The 20,546-nt window shown below is 36.5% G+C and overlaps 2 protein-coding genes across 3 annotated transcripts; both read right to left on the reverse strand.

The window, feature by feature from the left end:
* Positions 1-13,668: 13,668 nt before the first annotated feature.
* LOC120413719 (28S rRNA (cytosine-C(5))-methyltransferase) lies at positions 13,669-20,310 on the reverse strand. 2 transcript variants are annotated; one of them, XM_052706187.1, is made up of 4 exons: positions 20,149-20,310; positions 19,621-20,081; positions 18,691-18,947; positions 13,669-14,884 (listed from the first exon to the last, which is right to left on the reverse strand). In XM_052706187.1, the coding sequence occupies exons 2-4, from the start codon at positions 20,078-20,080 to the stop codon at positions 13,706-13,708; spliced, it is 1,896 nt and encodes a 631-aa protein (XP_052562147.1). In that variant the 5' UTR covers position 20,081; positions 20,149-20,310; the 3' UTR covers positions 13,669-13,705. The 2 variants fall into 2 exon arrangements, with proteins under 2 accessions (XP_052562147.1, XP_039430580.1); XM_039574646.2 differs by having other exon boundaries at positions 19,621-20,084.
* On the reverse strand, positions 19,027-19,671 carry LOC120413720 (uncharacterized). Its single transcript, XM_039574647.2, has one exon. The coding sequence runs from the start codon at positions 19,540-19,542 to the stop codon at positions 19,114-19,116; it is 429 nt and encodes a 142-aa protein (XP_039430581.1). The 5' UTR covers positions 19,543-19,671; the 3' UTR covers positions 19,027-19,113.
* Positions 20,311-20,546: the final 236 nt, after the last annotated feature.

The raw sequence follows: 20,546 nt of genomic DNA on the forward strand, positions 1-20,546 counted from the left end.
AATATCCATCAATGGTTTTTTTGCTTTAAAATTATTTCCCAAAATACGTTGTTTATGCCTGCATTTTAAATCATGTAAAGACTTTGCACACTTTCAACAAAAGAAAATATTTCATGAATTCTTTGGTAATTTGCAGATTTGTGACAGTAGCATAACTACAGAGATGTATAAAGCATATTGTGATATTTTTTGCAATTTTTCAAGTTTGACTAGAAATAAAGTTTTTTTTTTGTTTTTTTTTTTCAAAGATAAAATATTTGTTGCAGGGTTCTGATTAGGTCATTGAAAATTAAGCAATAAATTGCTGAATTACATGTCTGGGAAAGTAAACAATTGTTACCGCAATCTTGAATTACATTTTCCCAGATAATTTAAGAGTATTTCAAAACTTTTTTGCTATTCTTGCAATCGAATTATCCCTAATATTCAAATAGTAATATTCAAATATTCAAATAGCATCAACATTAATTTGGCTTATTAGGGAAAATTGTTAAAATTTTAGCTAACAGATAGCGCTTAAAATATTCTAATTTTTTTTTATTTTTCAAAAGGTATCATATTTCGTATATTTATGATTTTAAACTTTAAAAAATCATATTTAATTAATATTCATCAAACAAAGGCATCTGGAGCAAATCAGGACAAAAGTAGGTTACGATTAAAGACAGCTGTTCAGGCCAAATGTTTTGATTTTTTTTAATTGATTCCGATTAAACAGGAACAGTCCAAATAAATTAGTACACGATTTCCAAATCTATTGCCCTGAAATCTCCTGAAAATATTCAGACTGTAGTCCTGATTTTTCCCAGTTGGTGGTAGTGACTTAATGATAGTTTGTAAAATATGTTTTATATGAAACATGAAATTGCAAACTTATCGAATAAAAATACACTGTCTGTTATCATTTCATTTGTTCTCGTTTCTTGTTTTTTTAAGACAGTTTCAATGATTTTTTAAAGCTATTGTAGTTATCTTCTATCTTTTATCTATTTACAGTCGACTCTCTGGTTGTCAATATCCAAGGGACCGTCGAGGAAGAGAATCATCAGTTTACAGAACGATGCAAAATGAAGACTCGATTGTAAATATTTTTTTCTTGATACCCAGCTATGGGAGAGAATCATGGTAACGTCCATCAAACAAAAACAAACTAATGTCAAACACCCTTCAACGCTTCGTTTCGCCAAGAAAAATGTCTATGCAAGCCACGAGAAAGTGAAATTATTGACAACCGGAAGAGATTTTTAAAGCAAACAGAATCCAAGGGACCGTCGAGGAAGAGATCCTTCAAGCAAGGGAAAATATCGAGGAATGAAGATAATTGAAGTTTGCAGATTGAAGGGACTGAAGAATTCATCGATAGATGGAGAATTATTGATATCGAGAAGTTCGACAGCCAGAGAGTCGACTGTATATAAAAAAAAATCGACGGTTTTGTTCGAACGCGAATCAGTTCAAAACGGAACGTCGGATCGAGGTGCTCTTTGTTGCGTTGGGTTCGTATAAGTCCAAGGAAGGTTCTTACGCCAAAAAAATGACAACTTTGGCCACTCTGTAACCGATTCCGGAAATTCTGCAGATTATATGAAAAAAGTTATGTAAAATCAAATTTGGATCAAAGGAGGCTGAATAAGCAAACATTTTAGAAACGTCAAGAAACGAAAAAAAAAAGACGAAGTTTGTCGGGTTAACCTTGTGTTGTATAAAAAAAAACCGAAGTATATATTCATAAAAAAAACATATTCGATTTGAATCACATTGGGTTAAAAGCACAACAATTAACAAAAAAAAACTTTTTTTAATGTATTTTAAGCTATCTGAATGTGCTGTCCTTGTTTAGATTGAAGTGTAGATTATCAAGAATTACTAGTATTGAGGTCATCTAATGAAAACATAGATTTAATGACTGTTTTAGAAATTTCCCAGGAATTCCCGGTATTCAAAAAAAAAATTTCCCGTTTCCTGGGAAATTCAAAATCCGGGAACACTGACCGCCATGACCTATTCTGAAATAAGAATAATGCTGAACAAATCGAAGAGAGCGGGTTTGTTAAATTTTTCTTGAGTAATGAATCTTTAAGAAAATTTGTTCTAAATGCCAAAAGTTTATACAATATTCCGAATCAGTTTTAAAGAATTTAACCCAAGAAATTGAAGATTTCAATATTTTTAAGTTGTTTTTCATACTGGTGGTGTTCTGATGAATTTTTGTTGAAAATTTAATTCCCTATAACCTTGTCCAAGGGCGCAAAACGCTACTAGTTAATTTTCATCGCATTGCTATGAACTCATCAGGAATAACTCGGATCTTCGTGCACCCTTGAACAATGTTTTAGGGAATTGAATTCTCTAAAAGAATTTCACAATTGGACAATTTCGGACAAGACCTCCACCACCTGCCGGATAAATTCTGAACAGTAGTTTTTCCTCATACACTATTGCATATTTGTCCATACAAACTTCAGGGATTTATCGGGAACCTTCAACCTTAACCGATTTGGCTCAAAATTGGCACAATTACTTATTATTGACTAAGGAATCGAGTCAGGGGGTATCCTTAATGTCGATTTTTTGTATTGTCACCCTAGTGGCCACCCTAACTAGTATGTTAGGTCAATTCACTGATTAAATTGATCAAATAAACAAATTTATTCAAAAATGGTCACAACAACTAAAACATTATTTGATATTCATCACAATTCGCTGAAACTGGCAACCCTGCCCGACCCGCAACACACATTCCAACTTTTTCAAAAGGGTGGTGTGGGACATATATCTCCTGTTTTTACTGCTTCATTTTACTCATATCCTTATTTTCCATCACCTTTCACCCACAAATCCACCCCCGTTCACCTCTCTCGTCCTTCAACCCTCCTCAACCACCACCATCAACGGCAAATAGTTTCGCTCTCACTCTCTCTGGCTCTCTCACATACGGCGCTCTCTCCCTCGAGTTTCCACACCGCCACACCGACCGTCGCCGCCTGCTTTGCTCCTTCTTTTTGCCGTTTTTCACAACCATTTCCTTCTTCTGTTTTTCGCTTCTTCATCTTCCGGACGGTGGAAAATTGTAATCCATTCGTCTGCAGAAAAGGAAAACCTTTCCTTTTTTTTCTTTTTTCGAAAGGATTTCCCAATTATGAGCATAAATCACCTGTATTTTTGGAAAAGTTCTACACGTTAGCTTTTCAAACTCACACGACAAATGTTTTCCACGATTTTCAGAAGGAGAAATTTCTTAGGAAAAGGAAATCTAGAAACGGGGAAACGGGAAATGTGGAGGGGAAAAACTAAGAAAACGCAAATCTCGCGAAACGAAAAACCTCCAACTCAATTGTGTAACAAAACGGCTGAACCACTTTGGAAAAACTCAAAACCACGACGACGGCGAAGGATATATTGGAAAATCATCACACATCACGTCGACGGCGAATGCGACGGAAACGGGGGAAAACGGGGTAAAAAAGGACTAATCACACACACACACTCTTTGCACTTTTTCTACTTCTTCTTCCGCTCCGAAACGAGTCGGGACCAGCACGCGACGGGGCGATCCGTTCCGTGGCAAGGTTCGCGATAGAATGACTCGCGAGTTCTCTGCTCGCGAGCTGGCGATGGTGCCGATTGGTGAGAGAGCATTGAATAAGGAATTGCGAAAGGATGCAAGGATGTCATGTTGAAAGGAAATGAGGAAGGGGAATTCGGACAAGATTTTCGGAAAATTCTTTTGGCTTTGAAATGAACGTTTGTGAAACTTAACACACTATACATTCTAAAATTTAGGGAAGTATTAAATTGTTTTGTATTAAACTTTTAAGTATATTTTACCCAAATCATAGGGGGCCTAGAATCAAAATACATTAGAACACTAGAAATCTGGGGAAATGTGTAATTTTACACAGGAACTGGAGAAATTTTTCTAAGTATAAGGTTGAATTTAACATTTTTCTAAGTAAAAATTACTAAAAGAAAAGGTAATATTCAAATAAAACAAATTTCCAATCTTCCAAAATTTAACTGAATCTATGACATTTCCCCGAAACCCATATTACCGAAGGGACATTTCCCCACATATTCGAAGTCCCAGCGTTTTAGCAGAATGCATTACTATGAATACAAAGAGACGAGTTGTTCCTTTTAATTCCGCTATAATTTGTGATATTATTGTTCACAACGATAAGGCTTATATTTCTAAGTACAATGACCCTTTGAACGACCGCAAAGGATTTAAAATGGATTTTTAATTCAATTTTTAAAAAATCACTTCACGGCCCTTCTTGGCATAAAAGCTTCTACTTGACAGCTCGTTCCAAGGGGACCATAGTCGATCCATCGAAAAAATGTTGTCTTGTCAATAACTTTTTATTTGCATAAAAATGAAAAAAAAAAGTTATCAGAAATGGTTTTTAATTTTGTTTTTACCGTTGTTCATAAAAATTGACAAAGCTACACTACCCAATTTACAACATTTAATCAACAGCATACCCAAAAAGCTGTTTGTTCGGTAAAATTGAGAAAGAAAATAACTGTTAGTCATGGAAAAGGCTTTAGCGAAAATGATGATTAGGGGATATGAAAATTTAAATTTAAATAAACGGCAATTGGCGTAAGTGTCACTTCAGGGAAATGGCATTCGGGAAAATGGCCGATTAGGGGAAATGATATTCAGGGATATAGCCGATTAGGGGAAATGATATTCGGGGAAATGGCATTCGGGGATGTAGCTGATTATGGGAAGTGGTATTCGGGGATGTGGCCATTTAGAGGAAATGATTTTCGGGGAAATGGCATTCGGGGAAATGTCATTCGGGGAAATGAGCTAGACCCATTTTACACGCGTCCAGTTGTTTTCCAATCATCAGTTCTCAAAATATCAATGTATTTACGGAAAAAATATTTTCGAGAAAAAAAAAACACTTTTTGGGGGACTGTATTGGTGTTTCAAATAAATTCTAAATGTTTTTAAGGGAGTTCAAACATGCTAAATATGATTATAAACGCAGGAAAGTGCATATTAACTAGTTTTCAGTTGAACAAATTTGGTGATTTTTTGGCCTAACATAAAATGGCCTAACATAAAATTTGAAAAATATTTGCAACGGTAGGCCGTGAAGTTAGGACATCATATCCCGAGCATGGGTAAAAAACAAGGGAAATGCAAAATAATACCATTCAATGGTATCAATACCAAATTTTGGTTTTCGCGAGCCCTTGAAAAAATTTCTAAAGTGTAAGTTAATACCAATCATTGGTATTATACCAAATTTTGGTATTGTTTTGTTATTGGGCAAATTTTAAGAAAATGTCGAATTTTGACATACTGTTTCTTACTTACATACTTAAAAACGCAAATCTACTCCAAATTAATGCCAACTAATTTATTTTGGTCTAAAAAAGTAATTTAATGATCTTTATAAATTAGGGAATACCATACATTGGTATTGTAAAGATATTTTAAATAAAAATATTATAAAATAATGGTGATTCAATAAAAAATCTATTTAAAATTGTGTTTAACATTCTTAAAAGTATGCTGATACATTTGAAAATGATAAGAAAAACATTTATATATTTAGACGATTAACTTTACGACAACAAAAGGTTTTACGTGAAAAATTTTAAATTTTAGATTGGATTTTACTTAACATTGTTTGCCTTTTTCGTCATAATCGATAAACTCAAAAAAATAATGTCAATCTTTGTTAATTTGATAAAATAACTCTTCCAATACCAAAATGTTGGTATGCATGTGGTATTCGAACTTCGTTCTAAAATCCTTTTAATATTGGATTTGTGTTGAATCCTATTCAGCTGGAATCATGCATCCTCGAATATCTCACGAAAAATGCCACGCTGCCTGGGTCATAGCCTTTCTCGTTCTGGTTTAGTTTGTTTCTCTTTCTTTGAATTTCCTGATATTTTTGCCTGCAGCTAAAACATGTTGATGCAGCAGCAGCTCGTTTTCAACAAGCGTTGATAGCTCAGTTGGTAAACGGGTAGCTAAAATGGTGTCTGCACCTTACCTGTCATTAGATCGTTTTCTTTACCTGATATTTTTTGGCTCTCCAAAGCAAGACTTCGTTTTCCTGCCTGTTCGAAGGATTTAAATATCTCATTGCAATCCCATTAGCCAAATTGAATTCCAGCTGTAATCCTATAGAGAATTCTCGTTGTTTTTTGTCCAATGAGATTTTTATTTACCCGTAAAGTTGTTTTTTTGTCTGGTATTCATTTGCCCTTGGAATTGCACGTTTTGGTATTGCTTTGGTCTTCCCCATACAGTTTTTTGGTATGATTTAATAGTATTATACCATCTATTACTGGGCAACCAAGGGCACATTTTAGTATTTGTTATTATGCCAAGTAATACCAAAATATGGTATTCCCGTGCTATTTACCCCTGCTCGGGATAGAACTCAAGAAATCTGGTAAATTCGGAATCCATTGATTTTTAAGCGACATTTATGGAGAAACTTCCTATAAAATCGAAAAAATGTCGTGAAAAAGTTGCGAAAAATTGTGATACTTTTGAATTAGTTTTTTTTCTGGTAAATCAAAATTTTAAATTTAATTTCCAGAGTTTTTTTTAAGGTCCAATAAGGCGGGTCTAAAAACACCCAAAAAGAAAAAATTGAAAATTTGGTTTATAGGACCTTTAAAAAAACTCCAGATTTCAAGTTTGTACTTTTTTTTGAGCACGATTGAGGTGAAATTGCCCATAGTTTTTGGAAATTATGATAAGGTCGTTGCAAATATTTTTGGAAGTTTATGTCCCTCGACCAGGGAAGGTATTTGCCGATGGGCCTCCAAAAAGCTTTTTAAATTTATTTTCTTCCAGTTAAGGAATTTACTATAATCATGTATGGAGCACTTGTAGATATTTTACTAATGAACAACTTTGTAGAACATTGTTTTGTTCTAAACTGAATGCTGTTGACATTAGAGCGTAAACAAAAATCCCCTCACCATCGCGAGTGAGGGACGCCGATGGTGGCATTTTTAGACATTGTTTACGCTCTAGTGTCAACAGCATTCACTTTGGAACAAAACAATGTTCTACAAAATTGTCCGTTTGTTCAAAATCTACAATTGCTTCATACATCATTATAGTGAATTCTGTAACTGGAAGGTAATAAATCAAACGAGGGCTTCGCGATGGTTTTTTGCCATTTGCCTACCCTGCCCTCGACTTTGGTTGAAGTCGAGGGGAAGGGGCAAATAATAAAAAAAGAATAAAAATGTAAATCACAGGCCATGGTATTGACGCTTTAATGAAAAAGTGATTTAAAATATATTTTACACTTGCCCTATTGATTTGCAATTATTAGTATTCAAAATATCTACATACTACTTTTTTTTTGGCAAAACAAAAACATTTTGCAGTGCTGTACAACGGAATTTCACAAAAAATAAAAATAGTTGCAAACGAACTTAAACATGTTGAAAATGTTTACAAATGCATTTTAAAAAGTTTCAGCTGATTGCACTCAAAATTTTGTTAAAATTTTAAAGTCTTTCGAAAAAAAAAATATTTGGCCCAACTTAAACTTTGACATTTTTTTTTTGCAACGGCCTTACCCATAATTTAACAAAGATATTCAAAATCTTCTAAAGAAGATTCTACTTGAAGAATTTGTGAAGTCATTTCGAACCTCAACGACTCAAATTAGATTATATTCGTGATTAAAATTTCCAGTACTCAATAACGATGCATTAAATTTCAACTTTTCGTAAGTAAATTTATTTTTCCATACAATGAAATAATCGTTTTTGTTTCCCTAAACAAATACTTCTAAAACAGACATTTTTGCAATTCCGCTGTGAAACTGTCAAGTTTTCCTGTCCTTCTGGAGAAACTAAACGGCCTACTTTTGCCTACCAAAAATAACAGAATGGAAAATTAATACGTTTCAATTCAATACAGTCTTGAAAAGTTTAAAAAAAGTTCTACTTTTCGAAACTGTAAAGGGGGGTTCAAAAAAGTTGAACCGACGACTGATGACAGAAAATAATTGACATTTCTAAACGTCAAGTACAGAAGTGCTGCCAAAACAATCATTTTTTGTAGAAAATTCAATTTGACGTTTCCAGTTCCCGAGGAGCCGGAGGGGTAAGCCGATTTGGGACCCACTTTTCGGAAGCGAGTGGCTTGTCGTGACGTCGGTTTGATGTTCGATTAAAGCTACAAAAATACTATTTAGGTTATAAATTTACCAGCAACAGCACCGCCTCGAGTAAGCACGCAAATGTATGCTACTTACTGGCCAAAAAGATCAAATTTAATGCACTTTTGGTCATATTTTGCGAGACCAATTCTCATAATTTTGGTTTCACACACATCCACAAGCAAGATGAGAGCTTAACTGCTTAGCGAAAGTCGTCATCAATATCTTTTCACTTGCGCTAACGATTTCAAAGCGCTTAAGATATAAAGTTGCTTCCAAGTACCGGCAACATGTTCTTTTGCACATTAGTAAGTCACTCCCTTGAAAAATAATCCCGAATCATGTAAATAATTAGCAAGCGCCATAAAAAAAAACAAACGCGCTAAGTCTTTTGACGTTTCAATTTTGACCACCCATTCCAATCGAAAGCTGAAGAAAACCGAGCGAGAAGCGAAGGCAAATAAAGAACAAAGGGTGGCCGCCACCAACACCACCAGCAGCGCCTGTTGGAGGGAGCCAGTGATGCCAGGAAACTTTCTCTACAAATGCTACTTTTCGTGAGTGTTCGCTTGAAATTTCACCAATTTTGGCAGCACTAAGCAGAGCGCTGGAAGAAAAAAGAACTAAGCTGAAAATAGAAAAATGGGCGTGGTCCAATGCATTCTCGTTTGATTAGAATACATTTTGGAAATATTTTTTTCAAATGCTTGTAAAAGGAATAGAATAACTTTTAGGAAAAGTGAAAATAAACAGAAACGTTCACAAAAAGTTGCTCTACTCGTTGGTGTACTTGGTTTTAGTGAATTTCAAGGAACACTCCAGATTATCTCAGCAACCAGTGGTCCAATCTTCACTGTTTTTTAGACGAAAGTATAGGGAACTTTTTGGAAAAAAAGCAGGAATGGACAATCATGGACACTTTTTACGAAATCAATAAACTAGACTTTTTCGGACAAAATTAAACTTTGAAAGACTTTATTTTAAAAACGTTACTTAATCCACCTTTAGGAGGTTGGTGCCTTCCTCGTATTCATAAAAATGTGTATAAATAACACTTATTTTTATCCAAAAATCTCAGATCCGGCCTCAAAAAAAGTGGATTGAAAACACTAAAGTACTTAAAACTTTTGATAGGGTTGTCAGATTTTCAATCTGTTGAGCTCGTTGGAAAGATCTTTTGATTACCTTTCTAACGATAGGTCGCATGATAGATCCGGACAACTTTATCATCAAAATATTTGAGATCCGGCCTCAAAAAAGTGTATTAATAACACTTAAGTGCTCATAACTTTTGATTGGGTTGTCAGATCTTCAACCTTTTGAATTCGTTGGAAAGGTCTTTCAATTACCTTTCTGACAATATATAGCAAAACAGGTTTTCTTACAAAAACCAACCTTTTTACAATCTTCCGAAGTTTAGCTAGTATCGTTTTGTTAGCATAACTTTTGAAGTAATTTTCTAAACTTTATAATATTAACGGCCCAAATTGGTTCAGCCAGTCCGGAGATAATCGTGTGCATATTTTTCGGTGCACGGACTTACAGACATACACACGCACAGACATTTGTCCAGAATTTGATTCTGAGTCGATAGGTATATGTGAAGGTGGGTCTACGAGGTCGAATAAAGAAGTTCATTTTTCGAGTGATTTATAGCCTTTCCTCATTGAGGTGAGGAAGGCAAAAACGAGGTCAAACCATTTTGAGTACATGACCTCACTATTTTACAACAATTCAGTAACAACATTTCAAAAGGGCGAAACCTACGATCCTGCCGTTTCGAGAATCAACACTCAAAATTTTGCAATTTCGATCAATTCCTATTTCCACAAAAAAGCATGAAAACTATCAATTTTGTCAAAACGTAATAGAAAAGAGCAATAATTTCATCGTAGAGAGCAATTTGAAATTAATTATGGTGTATTTGCTATTAAAAATTGAGAAAAAGAAATTACGCCTTTTTGAAGAGCGTGCCTACATTTTCGCCCCACCGTATTCGCCACCCACTCAACCAAAACAACGGATTAGCCCGTCAGGTTACGCCACAAAGCAGAAGTAAACAACAGATTCGCCCTTTTGGTTTTTGTTCATTTTTCAAGTTTTTAAAGAAAAAAGTGGTGAAACAACTATTTTATCGTTGTGAAACATTAAAGTCAGTGATAATACAGTGATATTTGCAACCTCAGTGATAAAAATTGGTCACACCCATGATCGGCGGAGCGAACGAAATCATCGGGTGGTTCTTCGTGGTTTTCCTGATGAACTGAAACCGGACGAGGTCAAGTACCTGCTGAAGAGGGATCTCAAGCTGGACGCGCTGGAGGTGCATATCATCAAGCGCAAGGAAAAGTCCACCGTGGACGAAACTCCGTACATTGTGGTCTTCCCCAAGGGATACACCAATCTGAAGAAGCTCTCTGCAATGAAAGTTGTGGCAAGCACTATCATCCGGTGGGAGGCCTACCGGAACAAGCGGCCGAACGTGACCCAGTGCAGGAACTGTTTGCAGCTGGGTCATGGAACCAGGAACTGTCACCTGAAAGGCAGGTGCAACAACTGTGGGGGTCCCCACAAGACGGACGAGTGCAAAGTCCAAGAAGCCGAGCCGAAGCGGTGTGCCAACTGCTCTGGAGCCCACGAAGCCACGGACCGCAGCTGCCCTAAGCGTGCGGACTTCATCCGGAGGCGCCAGCAGGCGTCGAAACCGAAACCGCCGGCAAGGAAGGCGGAGAAGCAGAGTCCAGCAGTTCCGGCGTTTACGCCGGCGGAGTTCCCTCCGCTGCCGGGCGCAGTTCCGGACGGAAAATCCAAGGATCGCCCTCGTCCCGCAGGAAGCAGCCAAGGTGGCCCCGAGACGGTGGAGCCACGGAGGAAGGAAGCCGTGGAGGTACTCTACAGTTCGGCTGAGCTGTGGGGGATTTTCTCCGAGTACATCGGCAGGTTCAAGACCTGCAAGACCCGCTTGGACCAAGTAACCCTCGTCAGTTACATGATCTCCAAGTATGGAATTTAAGGAGTTTTTTTTTTGTTATTATATATTGTTTTACTGATCCTCGGTCCCAACCTGGTCACAGCACCTAAAAGGACCTAATAAAAATAATTTAAGAAAAAAAAAACTGCTCGACCCAGAATCCCCGGATGTTCCAAGAACCGGTAAATTATGGACCTTCATATCTAGATTGTGAAACCAGACCAGATCCGATACTATAATAATTAAAATTAATAAGTTGTTTATTTAGGATCATACAAATCTGTGTTTGCTGTGGAATTGTGTTCAGAGACATCAGAAACATACATTTTGATCCATTGTGAGGATTGTCAGGTTAAAATTCACTAAATTATAATGAAAATTTAGTGTTTCTAAATATACGTCGCAGGCCAAGTGCGAATGATTCTGATGATATCTCTTCAGTTGACGCTCAGGCGAGGAACATCCTGGAAGGAGCGTCACTGACTACGTCCGTAGTCCTGTTAGATCTTTCTTGATCAGGACAGTATAGCTCTGGTTCCTTGCAAGTGTCCTATTTTCTTACCTCCACGTTGGCTTGGTTTTCATGATGACCTAGCTGGTGGCCTGTGGAAACGGATCGTAAACCTTTGACCAGCGAGGGTCAGAGTCGAGACGGCTAAAAGAAAGGGGCGCGACAATGTGGGAAAGGGAAGTAATTTGTGATTGTAGACGGTATTGTTTTGATTCGCAGTATGTTGAGTCAACTGCTGTGGATGTACCTGAACGTTGCAGAACGGGGTTTCCTCCCTCCTTTCCATTTCCAGCTACCATCTATCATCTGTTTATTTTGTTTCACTAATTTTCTTAAACGGCTTTTGTTTACTATCCTTCATTTGATTTCGATTTTACTTATTTGATTCTCTTATTTCTCAACGCTTTTTCACTCTATTTTACTAGTTGATGCTGCTGCAACAAACTGTCTGCTTTCCCTTAATTTGGCAGCGATGTCAATTTTGTTTATCATGTGCCTTTTTTTATTTATCTATTTCAATTATTTTTCATCTTCCCTGTAAATTGCCCTCAATACAATCTAAGCATGTTTGTTACCTCTATTTATTAACTATTGTTAATTTCTTTATCTTCTTCATAAATTACTATCTTTCTTTTACTATTGATTCTTTACATAGTATATTTCTTTCACTGTCCATTGTTTTGAAACTTCACCTTTTTCTTAAGCAAGTGAGGTTCGAGCCCTGACTCAATTTATGAAATGATTAAAGGATTAACGCAAATATTACTATTGTACTTTTGAAAAACTTTTATAAAATGCTTAGGACCAAAATATTGTAACAAAACACCGCGACAAAAGAAATAGCAACAGATAAACACGACTCAACAATAGGGAAGATTTCAGGAGAAAACAATACACAGTAACTAACAATTAGTTTTTGAATTCAAACTAAAAATATAACAGTTTTTGCTTTATGAAAGTTGATAGGCACACTTTAAATGGTTAGGCGCTTATACTTACATCAAACCCTACGTAATGTACCACCCCCGGCCGAGTTAAAATGCGTAACCGGAAAAGAAGGTGTGCATGCCTGGCACGAACACTCAAAGCGTGTTCTAGCGTGTTGCTCGTACTGACTCAGAGCAAGGGTGAGATGTAGGTGTAAGGGCAGTGCGTGTTCGTCGGGAACCTGGTGCATAAGATCGGTCAAGGCCCGTTCTTACACTGAAAATTGCGAATTGCGAATTGCGAATTTATATGATTCTGACAAAAACTCAGTTTGTTTACATCTAAGGGATTCGCCCTTTTGAAATGTTGTTACTGAATTAATAACTCGTTGGTCCATTCTTTTGAATGGCTTGAAAGATGTGGGGGTTTGTCCTCTAAAATATATCAAAAAATTAAAAAGTTTAAAAATACGTATTTTGAGAAGTTGATTTTTTGCAAAAAAAAAAATATGTCGATTGAAAACTTACAGTTTTTTCCGTCTACCTATTTTTTTTAATAAACAACCTACAACTTTGCCGAAGACACCAAATTAATAAAAAAAAATCAAAGTTTGAGCCATATTATTAAAAGCCACACATAAAAGAATGTAAGTAAAATCAATTTCCGGGCTTGGTGGAAAATTGCTCTATTGTTTCTTTTTTAACTTTGGAAACCTGGCGAATGTTCGTCGAAAAAAAAATTTGACAAGATTTTCAAAAGTCGAAGCAAATGTTTTTTTTTTAGTTTGTATCCCTCGACCCTAAAAATCGAGGAGCGAGACGGTAAAAAAATAAGTTACAAGCATTTGAATGAAGTATTATTGCGAGTAGACTGGGGCGTGCCCAGAATAGGGAACATTGTTCAAAACCTCGCTCCACAACATGAATATTGTTCCATGAGCAACTTGAGGACTCTGGGCCCATTGATACTCGAAGGTGAAATTGGTATGGAAAAAATCGATTTGTAAACAGGCAATTCAATCGAATACCATTTAACTTTTTTCCTCTTCCTCCCTTATATGTACTTTCAACAATAATTAAAAACAAGTTTTATGGAAAATTGCATTTTATTGGCATCAAACACTTATCGTTTTTATTCAACGATTTCTTCCACACTTTTGTCCTTATTCTTCTTTTTCTTCTTTTTCTTCACTGAAGAAACATCCTGTTCGTCAACAGTGCTCTCTTCGGGAACCACTTCCGGTTCCTCAACTTCCTTATTCTTATTCTTCTTTTTCTTTTTCTTACTGATCTTATCGTCGTCATCCTGTGTACAATCTTCAGGCATTGCCACGTCTTGCTCTTCAACAGCAGATTCTACCTTTTTGTCTTTCTTCTTTTTCTTTTTTAGAGAGCTTTCCTCGTGCTGAGCTTCGGCGACCTCTTCTGTTTGTTGATTCTCTTCTTCAACCAATTCTTTCGACTTTTTTTTCTTCTTTTTCTTACTCGGCTCATCCTCATTCACACTTTCTTCAGGAGCAGCTTGTGAACCCTCTTCCTCCTCACCACCCACTTCCTGCTTCCTCCGCCGCTTCCCCTTCTCCTTCCCGCCGCCTTCCTTGCCGATCCTCGCCAGCTTCTCGTAGCTGTCCTTTTGCTTCTCGTGCGCCAGATAGACCTCGTTGACCTCGTCCTCGCCCTCGCACCGCTCCAGCACGGCCACAAACATACCGATGGTGAGATCACTCTCCGGGCGCGCGTACAGACACTTTTCGCCGATGCCGGGAAAGTCCGGCGAACCCACGTTGTGCCACTCCTTGCCGAGGGCGGCCTTCGCGTCCACCAGCTTCCAGTGGCCGTTGTGACGCAGCGCGCCCTGCACGATCGCTTCGTTCTCCTCGGGGAAGATCGAACAGGTCGAGTAGACGATCCGTTTGGCGGCCGGGAAGGCGTTCATGGCGTGCGTCAGCAGTTTGTACTGGAGGCCACCGAGTCGGTACAGCCGCTGCTTGTCGATTTCCTCGTTCAGCTTGAGCCGGTCCACCATGCCGGAGCCGGAACAGCTCGGATCGAGCAGGATGTATTCGACGCCGGGGGCTTGCTCATCGCCGACCAGCAGGCAGTCGTCGTTGATGGTTTTGATGACGCCAAAGTCGGCGGAATAGTCGCACAGCAGCTTGTACCGGTTGGCGTCCCGCTCGACGGCGTACACGCGGCCCTTGTTCTTCATCAGGTTCGCCAGGTGGGTGGTTTTGAGGCCCGGTGCGGCGCACATGTCCATCACGACGCTCTTCTTGGCTGGGTTCAGCAGGTACGTTGGAAGCAGGCAGGCCTGTGGGAGGAGAATGTACGTTGTTATTATTGCATTCATTCGTTATATTTCCATCGTAATTTCTAGACTCACGATCGAGATTTCTCGATAATAAGATTTCGATCAACCATGGAGAAATTACGACTGAAATTTAAATAGCAGTTACTGGATGTAGGAACCTAACTAAATAAAGTCCAGACTTGATTATTTGAAGCCTCGATTAAGGACTATTCATAAACTACGTGGACACTTTTTTTTTTTTATTTCAAACCCACACTTCTAAGGGAGGGGGCGGGAATCCAGTTCGTGAACAATTGGAACCTGGCTTAAATTGTTGAAAAAAAAGTTACTAGATTCTCAAAATATCTTTAAAAATTATTTCATTTAATTCCTGATTTTTTTTTTTAATTATAAAACTTTAAATTTGTTTTTTCTTAATTTTTTTAAGGGTTCAAATTTAAGAAATTTTTGAATCTTAAAATTTTTGAAATCCACATTTTTAAAGTTTTTTTTTTTTTGATTTTAGAAATATTTTAAATGTTTAAACTTTAACGATTTTTCTATTGATTTCTTAAAAAAAAAATGTTTGCCGAAATGATTTTTTTTTTAATTATAATTAAAAAGACCATAGATCTAGGGTTTTTTCTCAAAATTTATTTTCCCTAAAAGAGCACTCAGCTAGCAAAATCTAAACGTAGAAATATGTACCCTCCCTGCAAAGGCTTATGAATTGATCTCAGTTGAAAGGTTCTCCAAATCTCTGAATTGCAAATGTAACATCCTGGAACAGAACTGCTAAATTCTAATAAAAACACAAATTGAAATTGAAAATTAATTAAAAAGATGAAAAGGTTCAATACTTTTGATTTTTTTATCTAAATTTGAACAAATTAAAAAAAAATAATTACGAAATTCATAATTATTTCGATTTATTTTAATTTGGTTTTTTTTTATTTCGTCCAGCTCAGGCTTGATTGGCTTTCTAGACAGAAATTAACCAATAAATTCAAAGTATGTTTACATGGCAGCTGCGTGTTTGTTGCCATCAGATCTGCTTTCTCTTTCTAGCAAAAGTTTTTTTTTGTCATGCGACTTCTAGCTGTCTTTTTTACTGGTTTGAGGATTAAGAGTTGGCCCTTTTTCCGGAAAAAATCATAATACATTTAAACTACTTTTTTTCATTTCGATTCGATTGTTTTCTTAAATTAAATTGTTGATGTGCCCAAATATGCTAAATCATGATCAACGCAGAAATATGTATTTCAAACCACTTTTTTCAATAAAAAATTAATGTTTACTAAAAAATATTCCTGAATTTTTGAGCTGATTTTAAAGAAAGGGAGCGGCACAAAACTCGAAAAATCATTTGCAACGAACTAAATAATTTGAAAAAAAAAATTCTGGAATTTTTTATTTAAAATTTTGTTTATAAGTTTTTATTATTTTAAATTATTTGATTTAAAAAAAAATTATTTGCGAAAGCATTACATTTTTAAAAATAATCATGATTTTTTTATTTTTGACGTTTTTAAAATCTTTCAAATCAGTTACAAAAATTAAGTCTGCATCTTTATTTTTATTTTTAGATTGTTAAGATTGTTTATTTTTGAACCTGCAAATATTTTTCCAAGTTTATCTTTAAAAACCCCTTTAAAAATTGTGATTTTTGAATTTAAAAAAAAATGATTATTTAAATCTTTCAAGCTTTATTGTTTTTTGGATTTATCTTAAATTTAGTTTTTGACGTAGATCCTAGAAAAATCTTTTTTAATTTTAATTTTTAAATAATTGCAAAACTTTTAGAATTTTCATTATTTTAAGTTTTCTCTGAAATAAAGAAACTCTTCATCATTAGGATGTATTTAAATTCCAAATTTTGTCTAGCCCAGACTTGATTATGTTAAACCTCGATTAAAGTCCAGAAGTAAAACGCGTGGACATGTTTTTTTTTATTTGAGACCCCCTTCCCCCCCCCCCCCCCCTCACCCTCCCACGCTTTGATTGTTACGTGGTTCGTGGTGTATGGTTGGCCCTTTATCCGGAATTTTGTGATAATCAAATTTCAAAAATTGTTAAATTAACAAACCTTATAGAATTACAAGATTTTTTGAACCATTCAAATGATTAAAATTCAAAAATTTTAAAATCATCGAAAAATAAAGACATAAAAAACGAGGGATTTTCAAAATAAATAAATTTCATTCCAATTTTTTTTTAAATTAGAAAATTTCGAGATTTATGGGGGGGAATTCAATTATTTAGATTTATATTATTTTGGAGCATAATTGAGTTTTTTAGAATTTGTTTTTTTTTAGGATTTCTTATTTTAATGTTTGTTTATTTTGTTCAATGTCAGAATTTTAGCATTTTTTTTAAAATTATTTCGATTTTTGTTATTATACATATTTCTTTAAAAAAATCAACAAATATTTTTTCTTTTTTCAACTTTTTTTTTAAGCTTCTAAAATCTTTTTTTTATTTTCATTTAAAAAACAGAAATGAAATTCTTTTTTTAATGTGTTTCATGCATGATCTTAAGAATTTATTTAAAATGTTATCAATCATTTTAATTTTTTTAAATGTTATTAATCTATTTCTTGTGTTTTTTTTTGTGATTTTTATATTTTTTTTAAATTTCTAATCCTTATTTTTTTAAATTTTCTAAGCTTTAACATTGAGAAATGCCTGATTATTTTTTTTTTATTTTTTTATATTGATTATTTTTATAATTTTTAAAATTTTGGTTTTTTGTAAATCTGAAAAAAATAATTTAAAAGGTGCTAAATTTCGTTATAACACGATTTTTTTTAAAGATTTTTTTATTTTTGAGGCACATAAATAAAAAAAAAAATTTCAGATTTTTTTAAATTGCAGCTTTTTATACATTTTTCAATCTCAGAAATTTTTGAAATATTCAAGATTTTAGAAATTTCTAACAATTGCATTAAAAAATACATTTTTTTTGCTTATGTTTCTTTTTTAAATAAATTTCGATCATTTTTAATTTTAAAATGTTTTATTGTATGATGAAAAATAAAATTTTCGTCAATACTTAGAAATTTTGGAAATTAATGATTGCATAACAACTGGACAAGTGTATAATACATTTTAAAACCCTTTTTTCATTCAAATGTTGACATCGTGGCCCTTCAGTTTTTTACCTTTTTTATTATTTTTTTTTGGCCTGATTCAAGGGACATAATCTAAAAAAAAACTTGCAACGGCCCTACAAAAAAGTATTAAAGAAAGTAGGATTGTTTTATATATTTTTTATATTTTTTAATATTGTTATATTTTGAATATTTGATTTTTTTATGAATTTCTTAAATTTATGAATAAAAAAGTTATTTTATTTGATTATTTTGATATTTTTATATTTTGGAATTTATTTAAGTTCTGAAATATTATTTTTATTTATTTCTTGAATCCCTATTTTTAGTAAAATTGGAAAACAAAAAATTAATGCAATAAGAGGCATACAAAGTAAAAAAAAGATATATTTAAGATTTTTTCAAGCTGTTGTTTTTTTTAATCTTTAAGATATTTTAACTTTTTTGAAATCTTAAAAGAAATGATTTCCAATTTTTTGAACTAGGTAGTTCAAAATGATATCGAAATTTTCTCGATCGTCCGTCGTAGTTTCGTCACAGATTTTGTTTTTTTTTTATGTTATCTTACGACACGTCTGCTGTAAATTGGACGTGTCACATGATGGCACACATACGACTATTTGTCGATGGTTACGATCGTAACATTTCGATCGAGAGTCGATAAATTACGATCGGGTGCAATAATCACCGTTGGCATAGATATCGCCGCTCACTCACCTTATTCTGCAGCACAAACTTCTGCTTGTGGTCCGTCGCCCGGGCCCAGTAATTTTTCGCACTGTTCGGAAACACGAGCATCTCCTTGAAGTGAAAGTCCACCAGAAACTCCGAATCGCCCAGGTTGCGCACCCGCTCCAGGTACTCGGCGTAGCTGGCAAACTCCTCGTCCACCAGCACCCAGCCCTCCTCCTGCAGCAGCCGGATGGCCCCGGGCGGCGCCAGCATGTTCACGTTGATGCGCACGTACCGCGGTTCTAAAGAGGCAAAGTAAGTGTTGTGAGAGTCTTGTTTGTACGATTTACCTACGAGTTTTGGTTTAATGAAATTCTCGACTAAGAGGGAAGTCTTTTCTCTTTTTATTCACTAGCCAAAAAAATCTACGCCACACACTCTAAAACTCTCAAATACTGGAATATTTCATCATTTGATCTTCTTCGACTCTTCACCACTCGCCGCCGTCGTCGTCGTTTCGTTCCGCTTCCGCTCCTGTTCGTCCTCCTCGGCCTCGCGGAACCCGCGCAGCGCGTACAGAATGATAATCACGTTCACGGTCAGCACGGCCGCCAGCACCGAGCCGCACGTGTTGGGGAACCCTGTCACTTGGAAGTGGTCCGCCAGGATGTGCTTCGTGCCGTAGAACGCCACAAACGGAAGCGTGAACATGAAAAAGCTGTAGACCAGAAGCCAGAGCAGCGCAAAGGCGGCCTGCTTCGAGTGGAGCGGAATTTCGAACGGTTCGTTGACGGCGGGCGAAGTCTGCGGCGGCATTTGTTCCTCCAGGGCTTGTTTCGTTGCCGGTTCGTCCGCGGACGAGTTCAACGCGGCTTTGCTCTTATTTTTCTTCCCCATGGCGTGGACCGGCTACAAATCTGCAAGCAAAACGGAGAAAAGACTTCCCTTAGGACAGGCGAAACGCGACACGCGTACCTTTAAAGTCGAGCTGCTTGGCCGGAGCCACCTCCGACGTGGTCAGCGCCTCCTGCAAGGCCTCCCGGTAGCGCCGGACGCACTGCACCGGCAGCGAGTCCCCCGTCAGCTCCTTCCGCCCGAAGATCAGCTCCGCCACCAGAACCGTCGCCAGCCACGGGTTCAACCGGGGCTCCTTCTCCAACAATTCCGTCCGCCTCACCAAATCCTTAATCTGCGTCAAATTGACCAAAATCAAGTCCATCATGGCCAACCCCTTGCCCTTGCGCAGGTGCTTATCTTCCAGAACGAGCGATTTTACGTTGCGCCGTTCCTCGACGACCAGGCGCAAAATCTTGGACGCGGACCGGTAGTTGGTCGGGACGGGAATCTTATGGCGGCGCTGCTGCGGCTGTTGCTGCTGATCTTGCTGGCCGGTGCCGTCCACTGCCGGAGGGCTTGAATCTTGCTCTACGACCATTCTGCTGAAGCGGGCAGGTGTAAACACGTGATTCGAAGTCGGTTCCATGTTGTGGGGAAGATACTTACGTTTATGCTCAAAATTGCGGTTTGCCTTGCAAAGAATAGCGCTGGAACAAGCTCGGAAGACACTGGTGGTTATAGAAAACTACAAAACACTCGAAAAAACTGCAAATTTAGTCGATTTTTTTTTAAAAAAGACGTTCCGCCCGTTCCACCATCAGCCCATGTTTTGTGCAAAACAAATCAAAACAGAGAATGACAATTGCTCACAACCCGGTGAAAAGAAGACTGCGGGTGTGGTCACACGCAAAACTCGAATTAGGTATAAATTACTTATATCCAAACTTGTGTGCATCTACACTCAAAATCAGAAGTACTCTAAAAAAGGGTTCAATCTACCCTTTATCTGTCATCTTAAGGAAAACACTTTTTGAGGGTTACTTCCGCTCTTTTTTTTTCAAGCC

The sequence above is a fragment of the Culex pipiens genome, chromosome 1 (genome assembly GCF_016801865.2).
Source record: "Culex pipiens pallens isolate TS chromosome 1, TS_CPP_V2, whole genome shotgun sequence".
Taxonomy (NCBI): domain Eukaryota; kingdom Metazoa; phylum Arthropoda; class Insecta; order Diptera; family Culicidae; genus Culex; species Culex pipiens.